Source organism: Artemia franciscana, chromosome 3 (genome assembly GCF_032884065.1).
Source record: "Artemia franciscana chromosome 3, ASM3288406v1, whole genome shotgun sequence".
NCBI lineage: Eukaryota > Metazoa > Arthropoda > Branchiopoda > Anostraca > Artemiidae > Artemia > Artemia franciscana.
In genome coordinates, this window is record NC_088865.1 from 6435397 (window position 1) to 6452827 (window position 17431).

General features: G+C 35.7%; 1 protein-coding gene across 15 annotated transcripts in view; it reads left to right on the plus strand.

The window, feature by feature from the left end:
* LOC136024812 (palmitoyltransferase ZDHHC16B-like) overlaps positions 1–17431 on the plus strand; it is a 229143-nt gene that overhangs the window by 26248 nt on the left and 185464 nt on the right. For 9 of the 15 annotated variants that reach the window (XR_010616930.1, XR_010616929.1, XM_065700283.1 and 6 more), the window contains 3 exons: positions 4982–5569; positions 8344–8482; positions 10711–11041. Coding sequence is in view for 4 of the 15 variants with exons in the window: in XM_065700289.1 (XP_065556361.1) it covers positions 8474–8482 (9 nt within the window). In the remaining 11 variants the exon portion in view is untranslated. Of the gene's footprint in view, positions 1–1793; positions 2046–4981; positions 5570–8343; positions 8483–10710; positions 11042–17431 lie in introns of all 15 variants that reach the window. The other 6 variants (XM_065700289.1, XM_065700290.1, XM_065700288.1 and 3 more) reach the window with 2 other exon arrangements.

Here is a 17431-nt window from a genome sequence, read left to right on the forward strand (position 1 = left end):
TATGTATTCTCCTCTTCCCTCACCATTGCTACTGTGGTGCCCTCCACCCTGCAATATTTTTGGCAGGCATTTATGCTTGATTGAGTGGTTCAACTACAGTCTATGACAATTTTTGAGTAAGTGAATAAAATTTTACAGAATAAGATATTCTGCTGAAACTAGGGCATTGGAATTTTTTTTAAATACCTAGGCATTTCTCTACAATTTCTAATGATTGAGCAAATATTAACCCTGTTTGAAGGCTAATCCTAAGATAACAAGAGCTAAGAGCTCATATGGCACTTTGACGAGATCAGAAGAGCCAAGAACTCACATGGCATGAGCTCTAGCAAAATTCTAAGAATCAATAGATTGATTTAAAAGGAAAATCAGAGGCTTGATGCCAGTCGGGTTTTAAAATAAGACCTCTGAGACATGAGGTCCTTCTAAATATCAAAATTCATTAAAATCTGATCACCCACTCGTAAGTTAAACACACTTCATTCTTTCAAATTTTTCCTCTCCCTTCAGCCCCCCCCCAGACGGTTGAATTTGGGAAAATGACCTTATCAAGTCAATTTGTGCAGGTCCCTGAAATGCCTGCCAATTTTCATTGTCCTAGTACGTCCAGAAGCACCAAACTCGTCAAAGCCCTGGACCCCCTCCCTCTAACCCTCAAAGAGAACATATCCAGTTCGGTTACGTCAATCGCGTATATACGACATTTGCTTATTCTACCCAGCAAGTTTCATCCCAATGTCTCCACTTTAAGCATTTTCTGAGATTTCCAGTTTCCCCCTCCAAACCCCCCCCCCCCCCGATGTCACCAGATCTGGTCGAGATTTACAATAAGAGCTCTAAGACATGAGTTCCTTCTAAATATCAAATTTTATTAAGATCTGGTCACCCGTTCTTAAGTTAAAAATGCCTCATTTTTTTCCCCAATTAACAGCACCCCCAACTCTCCAAAAGAGAGCGGTTTCAGTCCGGTTATATCAATCACGTATCTAGGACTTGTGTTACGCCAAGTTTCATTCTGATCCCTCCACTCTAAGCGAATTTCAAGATTTTAGGTTTCTCCTCCAACTCCCCTCCATCACCTGTTTGTAAGTTAAAAATACCTCATTTTTCAAATTTTTCCGAATTAACGGTCCTCCCACTCCCCCCCCCCAGATGGTCAAATCGGGGAAACGACTATATCTAATTTAATCTGGTCTGGTCTCTGATATGTCTGCCAAATTTCATTGTCCTAGCTTATCTGGAAGTGCCTAAACTAGCAAAGCTGGGACCGACAGAATTTGTGATTGCTATTATATATCACTTGGTAAATACCAAGTGCCATAAAAACAATAGTATTAAAAAAATGGGGTAGAATTGGATTTGCCTTTCAAAACTTTTCCTAAATATAATCTTCTTACCATAAAAATTACAGCCCCTCCCCTCTTAATGAGACAAAATTAAGCTATAGACTATATTCAAATTTGGGGAATAGTTGATTAAAATGGGAGCACCCCCAAAGTATAATTCATAAAAATTGTATATTAAAGCCAAAAGTAAAAATTCGATTTTTTCCAGATTGTTTTTTTATATTATTTTCAGATTTTTTTTTTTTTTTTTTTTTTTTTGTTACAAGTGGCTGGTCTTTATTTCTTACTCTGCTACCTAATATCTGTGCTGGAAGATTGATCAAACAGTTTCTGGTAATGGACTGTAAGTAACTTGTCCCAACAGTAACCAAGACTCTGAAGAAGAGCAACTACAAATTGAAAAAGAGCTGTTTTCATTTTTAATATTCTTTTTTTTTTTTTTACTAGGTGATGTGTCTCTTCTCATGCTGCTGCTTTTTAAAACTGGTTCAGACTGAAAGTTCATTGAGTTTCAGTGTTGCTGTGTAATAATTTACTTTTAAGTGGTTGTTATTATTTATGCTTTTGGACATGTTTTTACTTACTCCACCTCCCTTCAACTGAAAGTGAATATTTGTCCAAATCTTGCACAAATAGCCAAATTCTCTCAAGACTGTTTGTTCATCAGTTAAAAGAATCTTAAAAGGGCTAGCTATCAAGGTGAGCATACAGTTAAAGCAGGCGATGGGAAGCTGGAGCATGAAAGATAAGTAGCCTAAAACAGCCACACCACAATGTAGCAGCCATGCTCTGTTTAGTTTGGGGATTATATTAGGGCAAAAGGAATATCACAGCTTCATAATGCATCTGACTGCCAGGCTGCCAATCAATATTATCAAATGGTGCTTTATATGGTTGTAGTATAGTGATCAATCAGTATCAAGCATCAAATGGTGCTTTTCAATGGTGCATCAAATGGCGCTTTTTATGGTTGTAGTATAGTGATCAATCAGTATCAAGCATCAAATGGTGCTTTTCAATGGTGCATCAAATGGTGCTTTTTATGGTTGTAGTATGGTGATCAATCAGTATCAAGCATCAAATGGTGCTTTTCAATGGTGCATCAAATGGTGCTTTTTATGGTTGTAGTATAGTTATCAATTAATATCAAGCATGCAGTTGGGTATTCATTATTTTTATAATACCAATAGCATTGGTGTGTACACTTCTATCCATAAAGTAACAGCAGTAAGCTATATACAGTATACTTTATACTTTGAAATCTATACTCCACTAGTAGTGTTAAAGTAAATATGGTACAGTATTTTTGATAGAATAGTGCCTATAAAATTAAGGAGTATGATATTTATGGCTAGTATATGACTTGCCACTGCATTAGATCACATTGTTAATTGTAATTAAGAAAACTATTGATATTTTTAAGTGCAATCTATACTTACTTTTTCTGCAAATTTTACATATAAAAACACTTTTTACTCAAAGCAAGGCTGTCAAAACACAAGTTGAACTGCTGTGTTGGCAGCTTTTGGAATTCTGCTACTGGAAGCCTTGGAACTTTTTGCATACCTGGAATCAACTAATAATGTCTTTTTTTATTTATATGTTTATCTGTGCAAACAGGTTAACAAAGAAATCTTGTGCAAGCATAACTGAAAAGAAACCGACCACTTGATTCCCCATTCAATCCTCTTTCCTAATCTGATCACAACCGTCGTTTTAAATGGGTTTTTGTTTCTTCTAAGGTGGAATTTCAATGCTATACTCTGTCACAAGCAGTTTCAGACTGTTCTTCACACTAGAAACTCCACAAAAGGCTGAGTCAAACAAATATGACGAAATACACAAATTTAATAAAGATTAATTAGTAAAATGATTAAAATATATTCAAAATAAATTGTTTACAAGAGATAATTAATGAAATCGAAAACATGCCAGCTCTTTATTATTAAACTACAAAAATTAAAACCACAAAACTAACATCTAAAAACTGGTTTCTTTCTGAGAAGATGGTTTGCTTGGATAACTAACTAAGAAGTAGATACAGATGAAATAAGAAAGCAGCAAATTTTCATCTAGATCCCTCATCGTGCTTTCCTTTAATTTCCATTCTCATGAGCTTTTTTTTCAATATAGGCCATTGTCATGGATCTGATTTGTCAAACAGTGAGTGATATTGAATTCAGTTTTCAGACAGAACCCAAAATGTTAATGCGTTTGAAAAAGTTTATGATTTTATCTTGGGCAGGGTCCTACATATGAACCCTGACTAATAGGGCTGGATCTATACTGCCAGTAGTTCTTGGGTACATGGAATGTTGTGTTGTTTTTATTTTTTGTGATTGTTCCTTATAAGCAGTTGGTTCATAATGCCGAATATACCCAATTTGAAACAAAATCAGCAAAGTTGGTGTATATCTTGGGCTCTATCAGGGGTGTTCTTGGTACGCAACTAAAATGGACGTAATTTTTATGTTTGGAAAGATGATTGAATGGCCAAACAAACAATGTTTTCTTTTTTTTTTCTATCTAGTTTTGATGCTATATCATAGATTTACCCCAAATATCGCTTTGTTTTTATCGGTATAATATGCAAGATGATTAAGTCAACCTGCATTGTTGGTTTACTGCAAACTCTGTGCTTATTAACACAAGTACAGGACTCTGCACTGTTTGTGCAGACTTCCTTAACTCTAAAATCGTTTCTTTGGTGCTATCTCCAGGTGTAGAGTAGGTTTGAGACTTTGGGGTTTGCTTCAACTCAACTCTTAAGTTTGATTAAAATATTTCAGATGTCACCTGTTGGGTACATTACCAAATATTACTTGTAATGTATGCGTTCTTTAAGTTTAATCTATGGTAATAGATGTCATTTTGTTTGTCCGCAGCAAATCCAATGCTTTATTATTGCTCATCAGTATGGTATCCTCTTAATAAAACAAAGAGAGTGCAACAGAGGGCTGCCAACTCATAGTTTACCTGAGATGGTTATCATACCACCAGAGAATGCAGAGACTACAGTTGCCTGTTTCTAGTTCTGATGTGACAGAGCTGACTTAATGAATATATATTCTGTATTGTATGGAGGATTGATAATACTACTCCAACTCTCTTCTTCACTTTTGTAGAATGTAATAGTATCTGTCTCTACCAGTACAAAATATAGGCCTACCCACCATGACCTGAGAAAAGATTAGGTAAAAACTCCTTATTCAGCCATGTGCAGAAGATCTCAAATGCACTATTGCCAGAAACAATTTGCAACTATCACAGTACAGTCTTTCAAAGGTTGACTAGCTTTTTAAGAACTCTAGAACGTGTCTTATTGTTATCTCTGTTGAAGAAAAATGTTTGTTACATTGGTTATTTTTGCAACATGTGTGTTGTAAAGTGAATTTCAGGGCTGTTTTTGTTGTCGTTGTTTTTAATTGTTGTCTTTATTGTTGTAATGTTTAGTGCAAACAGGTTTGTAAAGCTTAACTATTTGGTATTAATAAATAAATATACAATAAATCAAGTGTTTTTTCATATAGACCTGTAATTTACTTCAATTTTTATTTTTTTATTTTTTTACTGTATTACTTTGAATCTTTGCATTCTTCTATTCATTATTTCCCTTATTGATTCATTTTTTCCAGGGATTATAACTCTGAAATTAAAAGACTAGATGAAAAACTCAAGAATGAATGCAAAATCATTGAGGCTGAGAAGATTTGTGATACCGTGAATGAGAATGCAAAGGAAACCCATGTTAAAGCTGTTGCGATCCTAGATGAAAATGTTAATGTCGATAATACTGACGTAGAAACAAGAAATATAGTAACACCGCTTAAAAGACAAATCATCTGGACTCTTTTAAATGTGAAGTATCAATTACGAAAGAAAACCATTTTCCAGAGCTGAAAGAAGAGAGTCTGAAAAATATTCAGATCCAAGGTCAAAAGAAAAGAATAGCTAGGACAAAGAAAGTAAGAAGTTTAAAAAGTGAAGAGCGGGCTTCCAGCCCACCCGAGCTAGTGTCAATCCACGTTGAACGCACAATTTGTGAATGGTTCACTTTAGATACTTTGAAATATCTACTTGGTGAGAAAATTGTGAATGATGTGTTAGTTGCAAAAGGCAAAACAGTCACTGTAGAATCCTTTGGAGTGGATAATGGAGCTATTGATAGGCTGCTAGAACGCCTTGACCACATGGGTGTGCAAGAAGGGATCGCTGATTCTCATGTAAGAATTCTTGAATTTAGTACTAGTCTCATGTTAGCATAATTGTCTAACCATTATGTATACTATACAGTAAAAAGAATTGAGTCACACTAAGTTGCCAAATCAAACAATTCTTTCTTTCTTTCGTTTTCATCTTTCTTTGCTCATGTGTTTAATCCTAGACGATATAGCAAAGTATTTTTTATTCAACGCCTAAGGCTTTTTTATTGGTTTGGCTATGATTTTGTTTCTAGGAAAATGTCTTGTAACAGCACGCTTTTAAAAGTCAGTCAAGTGCTTTGATGCTTAATTTAAAAGAAAGTCCGTGCAAAGACCTTACCGATATAGCTTCTGTTATATTTTGCTTATAGAGTCCAAATGTGATCCTAGTATTGGGGTGTTGAAAAATCATAGTTAAAATAATTTTTTTTTGATGTTGCCAAATATTTAAATTCATTTGTTCCAGTAACACAGAATTGCAGATGGCGTAGAATGTCGACTGCCTTTTTACCTAATCAATTGATGCCCAACCAAACTGGTTCATTGAAAATAAAATGGTGTTAACAAGGAGGAGGTTTCAAAGGCATTGTTAAAACTTTTCATAATCAGATAGTTTTATTTACCATATTTCTTTAAGTATATGAATTTTACTTGGTTAAAATCTTGACTTTGTAACTTACAGTCTAAAGGATAGGCATAATCGGCTTTGGATTGATAAATAATTGCTATTTTATATAACGAATGCAAGAAAACTAGATGTTTTTTCCACCTTCCACCTCTGAAGGATTAGAATGTTCTACGAAAATAATAAACACTTGAAGCAGCACTTTCGTTATTCAGAAAACCTCTGTAATTTCAGTGAGTAGCTCACGAAAGTAGAAGATTTTAGAAAAAAAATCGTTGGAAATAACGGACTAAATATGCATTAAGAATATAAAATACTGAACTCACTTAAAGAATTGTTACAGTTCTATTGCTTTCCTTTTCTACATTTCAGGTCAAATCATTTCGTTATTCATTAAAAAAAATAAGTTTTTTAACTGAAAGTAAGGAGTGACATCAAAACTTAAAACGAATGCCCCTATGAAAGGGGCTTTTCCTCCTCAACGCCCCGCTCTTTATGCTAAAGTATGACTCTTTCTCTCAACTCTACTTTTTAAAACAGCAAAAAACCTTAGCGTAAAGAGCGGGGCGTTGAAGAGGGAACAGCCGCTTTCAGACACGGAGTAATTTCTGTTCGTTTTAAGTTTTAATGTCGCTCCTTACTTTCAGTAAAAAAGAACTTTTATTTAATTCCTGAACGTTTTTTAATTAATGTATGTTTTGATTTTGGCTCTCCGCACATCAATAGTTGAAGCAAAATTTGCATCTTTTTTTTAGGCTAAATGACTATCTCTTAGTTTTGATCGGGTGATTTTGAGAAAAAAAGGGTGGGGGAGGAGGCATACTGCCCTTCAATTTTTTGGTAACTTAAAAAAGCAAATAGAGCTTTTAATTTTTTATGAATGTTTTTATTAGTGAAAAATATACATAACTTTCGTAACGAACTTCTATATTCGGTGTTTTCATTACGTATATGAGGGAGTTTACCCCTTTGTTAATACTTCGCTCTTTACACTAAAGTTTAAATTTTGTCCCATTTCTTTAAGAATGACCCCTAAATCACAAAGGTCATAGAATAAATAGTTGAAAATACTAAAAATATTTTAGCTTAAAGAGCGATGTAATTAGGAGGAGATGAACCCTTCATATGCGTAATAATTTCTGCTCGTTTTAAGTTTTAATGGTGCTCCTTGCGTTCAGTTTAAAAAACTTTTTTATATTTATTTTTTCATTGTTTTTTTTTTTAATAATGCTAATAAATTCTGCGCTCCCTTCATGAAATTTCTCTCCCCCCATGACAAATCAATCAGAGGAAAGATCCTCCCACGTAGCCCCCTCCCCTCAACCCCCCAGCAAAAAAAATTCCCCTGAAAACGTCTGTACACTTCCCAATAATCATTACTGTATTTAAACGCTGTCAAAGCTTGTAACTTGCAGCCCCTCCCCCCAGGGTTTTTGGGGGAGTAAGTCGTCCCCAAAGACATAGCTATTATGTTTTTCGACTGTGCTGAACAAAATGGCTGTCTCAAAATTTTGATCCGTTGACTTTGGGAAAAAATGAGTGTGGGAAGGGGCCTAGATGCCCTCCAATTTTTTTAGTCACCTCAAAAGGGCACTAGAAATTTTTGTTTCCGTTAGAATAAGCCCTCTCGCGACATTTTAGGACCACTGAGTCGATACAATCACCCCTGGGAAAAAAAAACAAACACGCACCCATGATCAGTCTTCTGGCAAACAAGACAAAGTTCCACATTTTTGTAGATAGGAGCTTGAGAATTCTACTGTAGGGTTTTCTGATACGCTGAATGCGATGGTGTGATTGTTAAGGTTCTCTGGCTTTTAGGGGGTGTTTCCCTTATTTTCCAAAATAAGGCAAATTTTCTCAGGCTTGTAACTTTTGATGGGTAAGACTAAATTTGATGAAACTTATATATTTAAAATCAGTATAAAAATCTGATTCTTTTGATGCATCTTTTAGTATCAAAATTCTGTTTTTTAGAGTTTCGTTTACTATTGAGCTGGGTCACTCCTTATTACAGTTCGTTACCACGAACTGTTTCATAAAGGTCAGAGTTGTCTCACCCTTGAAGTGATAGAAGCTTTTTTTCTACAATTTGTGTGTGTGTGTGTGACTTGAATTATGTCACATAGTGTAAGTAAGATAAACAATAATATTACTATACTTATTAAAGGATGAAAAAGAAATTGAAGCAGTTAAAGAGCCTTTGCCATCTTTGGAGCATTTACAAAAGGAAACACGAGAAGACATTGCGAAGGTCTATGCACTTCTAAGAGGGAAAATGGTCATTGAGCGACCTGATAATGACCAAGGTGAGTTTTTTTTCTCTTCATCTTCTTTCTTTCCTTCTTTTTCTCTTCGAAATCTGTTCTGTTATTTCTTATGAACTGGAAATGCAGCTGAAGAAAAACCAAAGTTCATAAAACAAATTATGTGATTAACACAGGTCCATACCCAGGTTTTTGACTTGGGAGAGGGGGCATTCAATGATAGAAAAGCTTTTTCCTGCCTTTTTTAACTAAAAGTGTGTATTCCAATATGAATTCGTTTAGTGGAGGTGGGGGAGGGTCATAACCAGGATTTTCGTTACTAGAAAAGACGGTCCCCACTTACCTTGTTAAATTATGCTCAGTTGGACCGAGTTGTGTTCGTTTTAAAGAGACTAAGTTAACTAACAAGTCTACTTTTTTCACTTTAGTGTTTTATTTGTCGAAAAGTGAAATGGGAATGTTCACTAGGCTTTTTAAAATAGAATAGATAGTTTGGAAGAAAATTTAATGTTGCTATAACGTGAGCCATACACGAATTTAGAAACAGACCATCAGGATCAGGAAGGTGAAATCTGAAACGGTCAAAACAATTAAGTAGACTAAAACCATCCAGACTAAAAAGAAATCAGCCATTTTGTGAAAACTTTACATGAAAAAAAAACTCCAGAATTAAAAATACAGCCTCTGAGTTAGCAATCATCATAATTTGCGAGAGGTGAGGGGTTTTACTAGCTAAAATATTCTTTTTGGGTGGGGTTGGGGGGACCAATAGGTCTTTGCGACTGGCTGGTTATTTTTACTGACAACATTTGCATCGCTAAAAATTAACATCATGTCCGTTTCTTTCATACAGTATGAAAAGAAGAAGTGCTTCTTATAATGGTTTCCCTGTAAGAAGCTTCTGTTATAGCTATTTGATCACATAACAGGGCTGCTTTGATCATGTTGAGGTGTTGGATAGTAAACCCGTTGAATTCTGCAAAAAGACAAAAAACCTTGATTTTAACTTCCTGTGCTTTTTGTTAATACCAAATCACTATCATAAAGGAAAGTGTGTACTTAGTTTATGGTTATGGGAAAATTGTTCATTCCAGGTCCAACATCAGTGAAGATATGGCAAAAAAGAAGATTCATGGTATCTGTCCTCTTCTTTTATGTACCTGTACATATTTCCAATTCATGGTGAACTACCTCTGGGAATAAAACTTTAGCGTGATCATTATCTTTGGAAACTGCATTCCATATAATGACGTGATTTTCTAACTTAGCGGCTTCCATTCTCACAATCTGATACATATAACCTTCAATTTTTATTCTTGACTCATTTTTCTCATTACTACATGTTTTACGTGCAATTTGAGGCAACATGTTTCTTTTTCAATCTTTGAACATTTCAATTCAGTAGATAGATAGATAAGTGTATTTCAAAATCCCATGGGCCATATACACCCAAAAATATAAATAAATAACAAGCAAGCGAGGAAATTAAACAACGGTACAAATTACAAACACGCACAAAAACAGAATACAGCGCGGAAATATTCTTCTTACTAAGGATTTATCTATATACACTCCCACTCGAAATATTGTGGTTGGGTTACTATTTACAGAATACCAGAAATCATCAAATTAATCCCATGCAAATTAATTTCCCGTAAATCCAAGAGCATCGGGCATTTCCGGATAAAATAATCCAAGTCTTCATCCTCATCTTTACAAAGGGGACAAACATACCGCCTATCAGGACCAACTATCATTTCTTTTTGTCGAATATCTTTGGCCTGTTCTGGATTGGAAGAAAATTCGCTCTAAGTTGAATCCAACGATGAAGAATCATAGCCGGTAAATTAAATTTAAAATAAACCTCCTCTCCAAAACTAGGTTTTGCCTGATCATAATGTTGTAAAGTTGTACAATCTAAAACCAGCCCTTGCCAATGCTGAATTTCCCGACTCTCTAATATAAATCGTACCTGGCTTTCTAAATATATTGGTATGTCACTAGGACAAGGAACACTATTCCATAAGTAAGGCTTATTTGTTTGCAGTGAATTTGTTTGCAGTGAATGTTCTTTCTCCAGATAATCAACCATTGCAGTGAAAGTTGAGGACATTGGATTGATTGTTGATATTTTCTAGCTTTTTTTTTATTTTTATTTTTTTTTAGCCAGTTATGGTTTCTTTATTCAAGATAAAAGACGATTTATTCCCTGACACTAATAACATAAAAAAATAATATGTTACTCCTTTTATCAGGGTTTGTTTTTATAGAGCCTAAAGAAGAATAAAAAGAGTGTGTACCTGCCACCAGTGGATGGTTATTTTCAAAAAGTCCAAAGATTCGTCCAAAAGTCCAAAAAGTCCGTATTGTTGCAATCAAGCCTAAGCTTGTCATTCCTGACCTATTGAGGACATTGGATTTTGGAGACCCCAATATTGATGCTGAGTTGCGAGACTTGTTGTCTACTTTTAACACGGAATATTGTGCATGGGCCAGATCACTGGAACTTGATCGGGTTGGCTTGATCGTCTGCTGCTGACTTGTTTAGGGTTGGATCGCAGATTGCCATTATACGTGACACTCCGTCATCCACAATTGCAGGTAATAAGCCTTTCAAAAACAAGTTCGATGAAAATCAAATGTGAAAGTGTGTGTTTCTTGGAATTCTCCTGGGCACTTTTTCGAAAAACTAAATTATGTTTGTAGAATATATGGGGGTTACTCAGACACAAGAAAATACATAAATAACCAAATAGATTTTCGTTGAAAATCAAATTTGAAAATATATTTTTCTTGGCATTCTCCAGAGCAAGTTTTTGTAGAAAAACGAATTTTGTTTGAAGAATCTACAAGGGAGGGGATATTACCTGGACACTAGAAAATAAAATAAACAGTCAAAATAAGTTTTCATTGAAAGTCAAATTTAAAAATGTGTTTTCTTGGATTTCCCTATGACAGTTGTTCTATGACCCTGAATTACATACTGGTTTTTATTGGTTTTTTGGTTATTATATATTGGTTTTTACTGTTTTAAAAAATACAGTTATTAGATCAGAGAAATACCGTTCAGAGAGAACGGTAAAAATACCGTTTGATTAGAATCAGAGTCTTCCTTAACAGCACCAAAAAGTTGAGTGTGAAGAGAGGGGTATTGAAGATGGGACAGCCTTTTTATATACAGAATAATTTCTTTCTGTTTTAAGTTTTAACATTGCTTTTTACTTTCATTTGAAAAAAAAATGTTTTTTGTACTTATTTAATTAAAAAATACTTTTTCTATGAAGTTTTTCAAAGAACAAGCAAAGTGCTACATTAAATCAAAAATAAGCAGAGGTCAAGTCAAATAATTTTCTAAGTGTAAAACTATCCCAAATTGCGATAAATAAATAAATTAAACCCAAAAACGAACAGGAACTACAACAAATAAAAACAAGCAGAGATAAGACGAGTAGGGATGACGCCCTCCATGCCCTCTAGAGATCAGTGCATAATTTGTGCTTTAGGATAATAAAAACAATCTTTGTTTTGAGCTGAATATTTGTATTTCTTATAATATAGCGACAATGTAAAAAAAAAACAACAACTAATGAACATGGATTGACAGTTTAATTTATACTAAACTGATAACCCATATGCATCTAGTGTATTATGATTCAGGTCAACGCCCCCTCAAAGTTTTTCTGAAAGTTTAACTAATAACTTAAGCATTAGTAATGGTAGTCGGCAGTGTAGTAGAAGAAGCAATAGTAGCACTGTTAGTGATATCAGTAGTAGTATTAGCATTAGCATCAGTAGTAGTAGTAGTATTAGCTTTAAGCAGTAATAGTATTCATATTGTACCTTATTGGTCTAGTCCAACAACTCCTCCTCAAGCCATGATAGTTTCAACTTAATACTTTAACCGTTTACGAGATATTGCTGATACGTCATGTTGATAACCTGCATGTACATAATGTGTTTTGATTTAGCCCAATATTCCCCTAAACAGTAACTGGAGAGTTCCACATAAAAACGATTAGCCTTAGTAATGTTAATACTAGTAGCAGTAGTAGTTCTACTACAAGTAGTAGTAGCATGTACACAGTTTAGGGTAACCCATGGCACATAGGATAACCCATAAACGCTAGTAGGGGGCAATGACTTCGGGAAACAAAATGCTATCAAAACGGAATAATAATAAAGAAATAAATATAAACGGAAAAATTAGAGATACTACACTCTCAATCTTCGAAAAAATCTCTGGTAGCATTTGTCTACGTCCAACCTATCTAATTTTCCTTGTGACACAGTTGACCCCCTCCAGCCTCTGCAAATGTTTTTGGTAAGAAAATGACAGTAATATGTGTGTTAAAGAAAATGCAATAAGAAGGGAACTATCATCGAGCAGCTCCTACATTCAGGCTTAATTCAACTCAAAAAAGGACAAAGATTAGCTTATACTTCATCCCTCCTCAGGTCATCTTTTATGTTTAGCGGAACGCAAACGAAAGGTTAAAAAATTTACTTTCTGAAACATGAAGCACCCCCTCCCCACGATATAACGAACCACTGATACTCCGCCATCGTTGCTGATGGAAAAATTTTCCCCAGCCAATTCCATTTTCGCTGATAATTTCCTCCATGTAAATCTCTTACGGACGATTCAGCCGCAAATATCTATTGAGCATACTATAATTAAAAAAAAAAATACCTGTTTTTATTTTATTTTTGATCGTTTTTCAGGTTATGGTGGAATCTCCAAAGTTAGAATTTTTCCCGGAATTCCCCCCTCCAGTAGAAAGTTCTCCACGTAAAAAACTCCCACAGATAATTTATTTTGCTGATAATTCCTCCATGTCGAGTTCTCCCATGGAGAAACCCGCCCACAAAAAATAGCCCAGGGAGATACAGTTATTGGATCTTTCAACTATGCTGAACAAAATGGTTATCTCGAAGTTTTGACTGGACGACATTAGGGGAAAAACGCGTAGAAGTTGTCATTCAATGATTTTTGTCAATTGGAAAGGGCACTACGACTTTTAAATTCCGTTCAAATGAGCAGTCTCTCGATCTTCTAGGACCATTGATTCGATAGGGTCACGCCTGGGAAGAACAAAAGAAAAAATTTACAGCAACAAATCCACGCGCATCAGTGATCTTTGTTCTGGTCGACAATATGAACTCCACATTTTCTCAGACGGAAGTTTGAAACTTATACAGTAAAGTTCTGTGATACGCTGAATTTGATGGTGTATTTTTCAACAAATTCCTTGACTTTTGGGAGTTATTTTTCCCCATTTCTTAAAAATATCGCAAGTTTTCCCAACTTCAGGCATCAAGTTGAAAGCCCTCAGGACCCTTTTTTTGCGGGATGGGGGAGGGAGATAGTTACGCTGAGCAACTTGGAGAAATAGGGAATCCAAGAGCCTTCACACATCCTGGTTATCAAAAACAAAATTTGCAGGATCTCTAGAACAGTTTGAGGAATGGAGCCGAAAATTAAAAGTAAAGAAAGAAGTTGGAGGGGTAGGGGAACTTTAAATTTTGAATGGGGGATCATTCTAAAAATGCTGTGTCTCTGGTAATTCAACAGTCGTCCGCCATAAGTTTATTTGGCAATTAGAATCTGATCACGTCTAGGTTTGAAAGCAATTCAGAAGACACTTTGGTACGAGGCTATCAAAATAGAGTATCTGCAATATCTCTGTATTTTCTTGGATTAGCAAGCTTAAGCTTTGAGGGAGTGTTAGGGCTTCCAAATGAAACTCAAGCTAAGACTTGGCAGAGTACAGGCAAGACTTTCTTGTACTTGCCAAGAGTACTTGGCAAGACTTGTACAGAGGATAGAGGGGAGAGCTCAAATATCTTTTCTCAAGTTCGCCTAAACATTTTTATTCTAAAAGCCTATATAGTACTTTAATTCTAATCACTGTTAAATAGTTACTTCAATCAAAAGACCATATATGTTGCCTGGTGATCTAAAAATTAATTCCTGTTTATGTAGCAATGCAGACTAAAAGAAGCCTTGTGTACCAAGGTTATCAAATTAGTATATTATCATTATCCTAGAAATAGATGGAATCGGGATTTACTTGAAATTGTCAGGGGATATTCGGGGGGGGGGGGTGGTAATTGTGTTGCGAGAGCAACACTTTGGTTTTGTCCCGGATTTCTTTTTTTTCTATTCCGCTGATCTCAGCTTATTCCTGGAAACTGGTAAGGGTCTAACCAGTGCGGTTTTTACGGAAAGTGTGGACCTCAGGTCGTATTGATGAATATGACATTATATTTTGGGAAGCTCCACAGAACTCTTGCCTGGGGCTAAAAAGGATGGTTTTTGCTTGTTCACGAGCCAGAGCCTATGGTGTGTGAAGTAAAGTGGAGTTATATAGCCTATGTCAGAGAGGAGTATCTGAAGTTGTGCAACCAAGCTTTCGTTTCATCAAACCCTGTTTCTGCTTTCGAGTGCAAGGCTCCGTTCTAGCAGGCAAGCAGGCAGGCACCACTTTCAAATTGAAGATGGACTAAAATCTGTAAGTGTTAAATATATGCGGCAGCTACCTGGCCCCACAGCCAATATATCTTCTTTGAGTGGTAAATAGAAAAATTTACAGAAGCAAAAATGGGGTATTTTCCCACGGGTCCGAAAGTGCTGCCATCTATTGTTTCTACCCATTTCTGTTCCTGATTTCAGCTGAGTTTATCATTCAGTTTTTCGGACTTGGGATTGCGGTAGAGAAATGGTATCAGATGTACCTAATAAACTTTAAAAGTTCTCTTATTGCTAAAGAAATTGGAGCTTATCCTTTGCTCCTTTCTAAGTGGTGACGTTAGAAAGTTGGCCTACGGCAAAAAAATCAACTTTTGAACTAAGAAAGATAGAATTTTTTTCGACGGCGATCGATAGCTCTTGATGAGCTGATCAAAGTATATGACATCCATTTTCTGGTACAAAAATTCCTTCATGAGGTATACCCGTTTGGAAGTTTCAACTGGTTGACAACTTCAGTAGTAAGGTACACACTGAAACGGAATCTAGGCCGATACAAATTGTGAGACATATAGAGGACTTGTAAGCAACAGCCAGCTATTAGGTAATAATCACCTTTGGCAATGAGGGGTTAGCAACTTTTGCTGGTTGTTGTATCTATTATTTGTTTCCAGTGTATTTGATGGTAAAACCAATTTGGTTCCAGTGGTAAGACATGTAGGGGACTTGTAATAATCTGCTGTTAGGCTACAGTCAACTTCAGCGATGAGGGGTTTGCAACTATGCTAGTTGGTGTACCCATTTATTTGTTTCTGGTGGACTTTATGCCTATCACGGTGGAGGGACTTATAAGTAAGAATCGGTTCAATTTGGGCGAGAAACGGCTGTTAGCTCGTAATCATCTTCGACAATGAGGGGTTTGCCACTTTTACTAGTTGGTGTACCTATTATTTGTTTCCGGTGTATTTGATGGTTAAACGATTTGGTTCCAGTGGTAAGACATGTAGGGGACTTGTAAGTAATAATCGGCTGTTGGGATTCAATCATCTTCAGCGATGAGGGGTTTGCAACTTTTGTTAGTTGGTGTACCCATTTATTTGTTTCCGATGAACTGAACCTGTTCACTTTGGGCTAGAAATTTGTGCAAATTGGTGCACATTGTATTCGATCTCTTTAAATCAGACAGAATTAAGTGTTTACGCAACGGGTACAAACGATAACGTAAAACAATGAGGTAGTTTCGTAATAATTAGTGTCACCTATGGTATTTTAATCCTGAACGGTTACGGATAGCTTTACAATACCAACTAGATTATATAAGATATTGAATCCAAATTTTCATTCCTCACGATGTCTACGATTGAAAAGGACAAAGTTCAACTGGCTGCAAAGTCAATTTAGTCCCTTCTTTCGATATTACTTTGTAGTTGTTGTTTTTTCAACGCTGAGGAATAGCCTTTGGTCATGTGATAACTGATTGCGTTCTTGTTTGAAAATACCGTTTTAAAAACTTCGATAGGCTGACAACTTCATCATTTTACCGATAGTGAAGAAACAAGCACAAACGAGAATGTAAAACAATGAGATAGTTTCGTAATAATTAATAGTCATCTATGATATTTTGATCCTGGAAAGTTAGGGATAGCTTTATAATACCAACTAGATTATACAAGATATTGTTCCGAGTTTTCATCCGTCACGATGTCTGATTGAAAAGGATAAAGTTCAACTGGCTACAAAGTCAATTTTGTCCCTTCTTTCGATACTATTTTGTTGTTGTTTTTTCAACGCTGAGGAATAGCCTTTGATCATGTGATTACTGATCGATAGCGAAGAAACAAAACCAAAGCGTTGCTCTCGCAACACTTTAGTCGGCGAAGCCGGACAAAGGTTGCCGCAACACTTCACGTTGCCCGAGCAGCGTAGGTCAAGTTGAACCTGAATTTTGACTTAAAAGGAGGTTCAGAAGGTAATGGTAGGAACATGTGTGTCTATGTTGTCAGAATAGCTTAACCTTTTTAAACGAATAAAAGATTCGGGACGTAAAAAACTGAGACTTGAATTCAATATCTCCAATTAGCTAAAAAGTTAAATTTGGGGGCTGACGTCCCCCACCCGAAAATTTTCACTAGGGGAGATTTCTACTTGGAAAAATGTTCTGGGGGTGTTTTCCAGGGAGAAACTCTACCACTTATAAATTCATAAATTTCTTCACTAAGTGGATTCCTGTGCAACATAGCCTACTAGCCCGAAAGTAGTTTTGGTTACTGACTCCAATAAATGCTGATTGTTTTTTCTTCCTGGCTATTGGCTTACAGGGCTAGTAGACAGTCGATTTTTTGACTATCTGGAAAAATTTGGCATTTTCGAAATTTTGATCAATTTTCTTCAGAGCGGAAGGTCTAAAAAGAACACGGAGGGTTGTTACCCCTTCCTGTCTATCACTTTCCAACAGATAAATCCTGTGTTTAAACAATCAAAAATTGGATAATCCAATAACTTACCCAAAATAAGTGTATTCA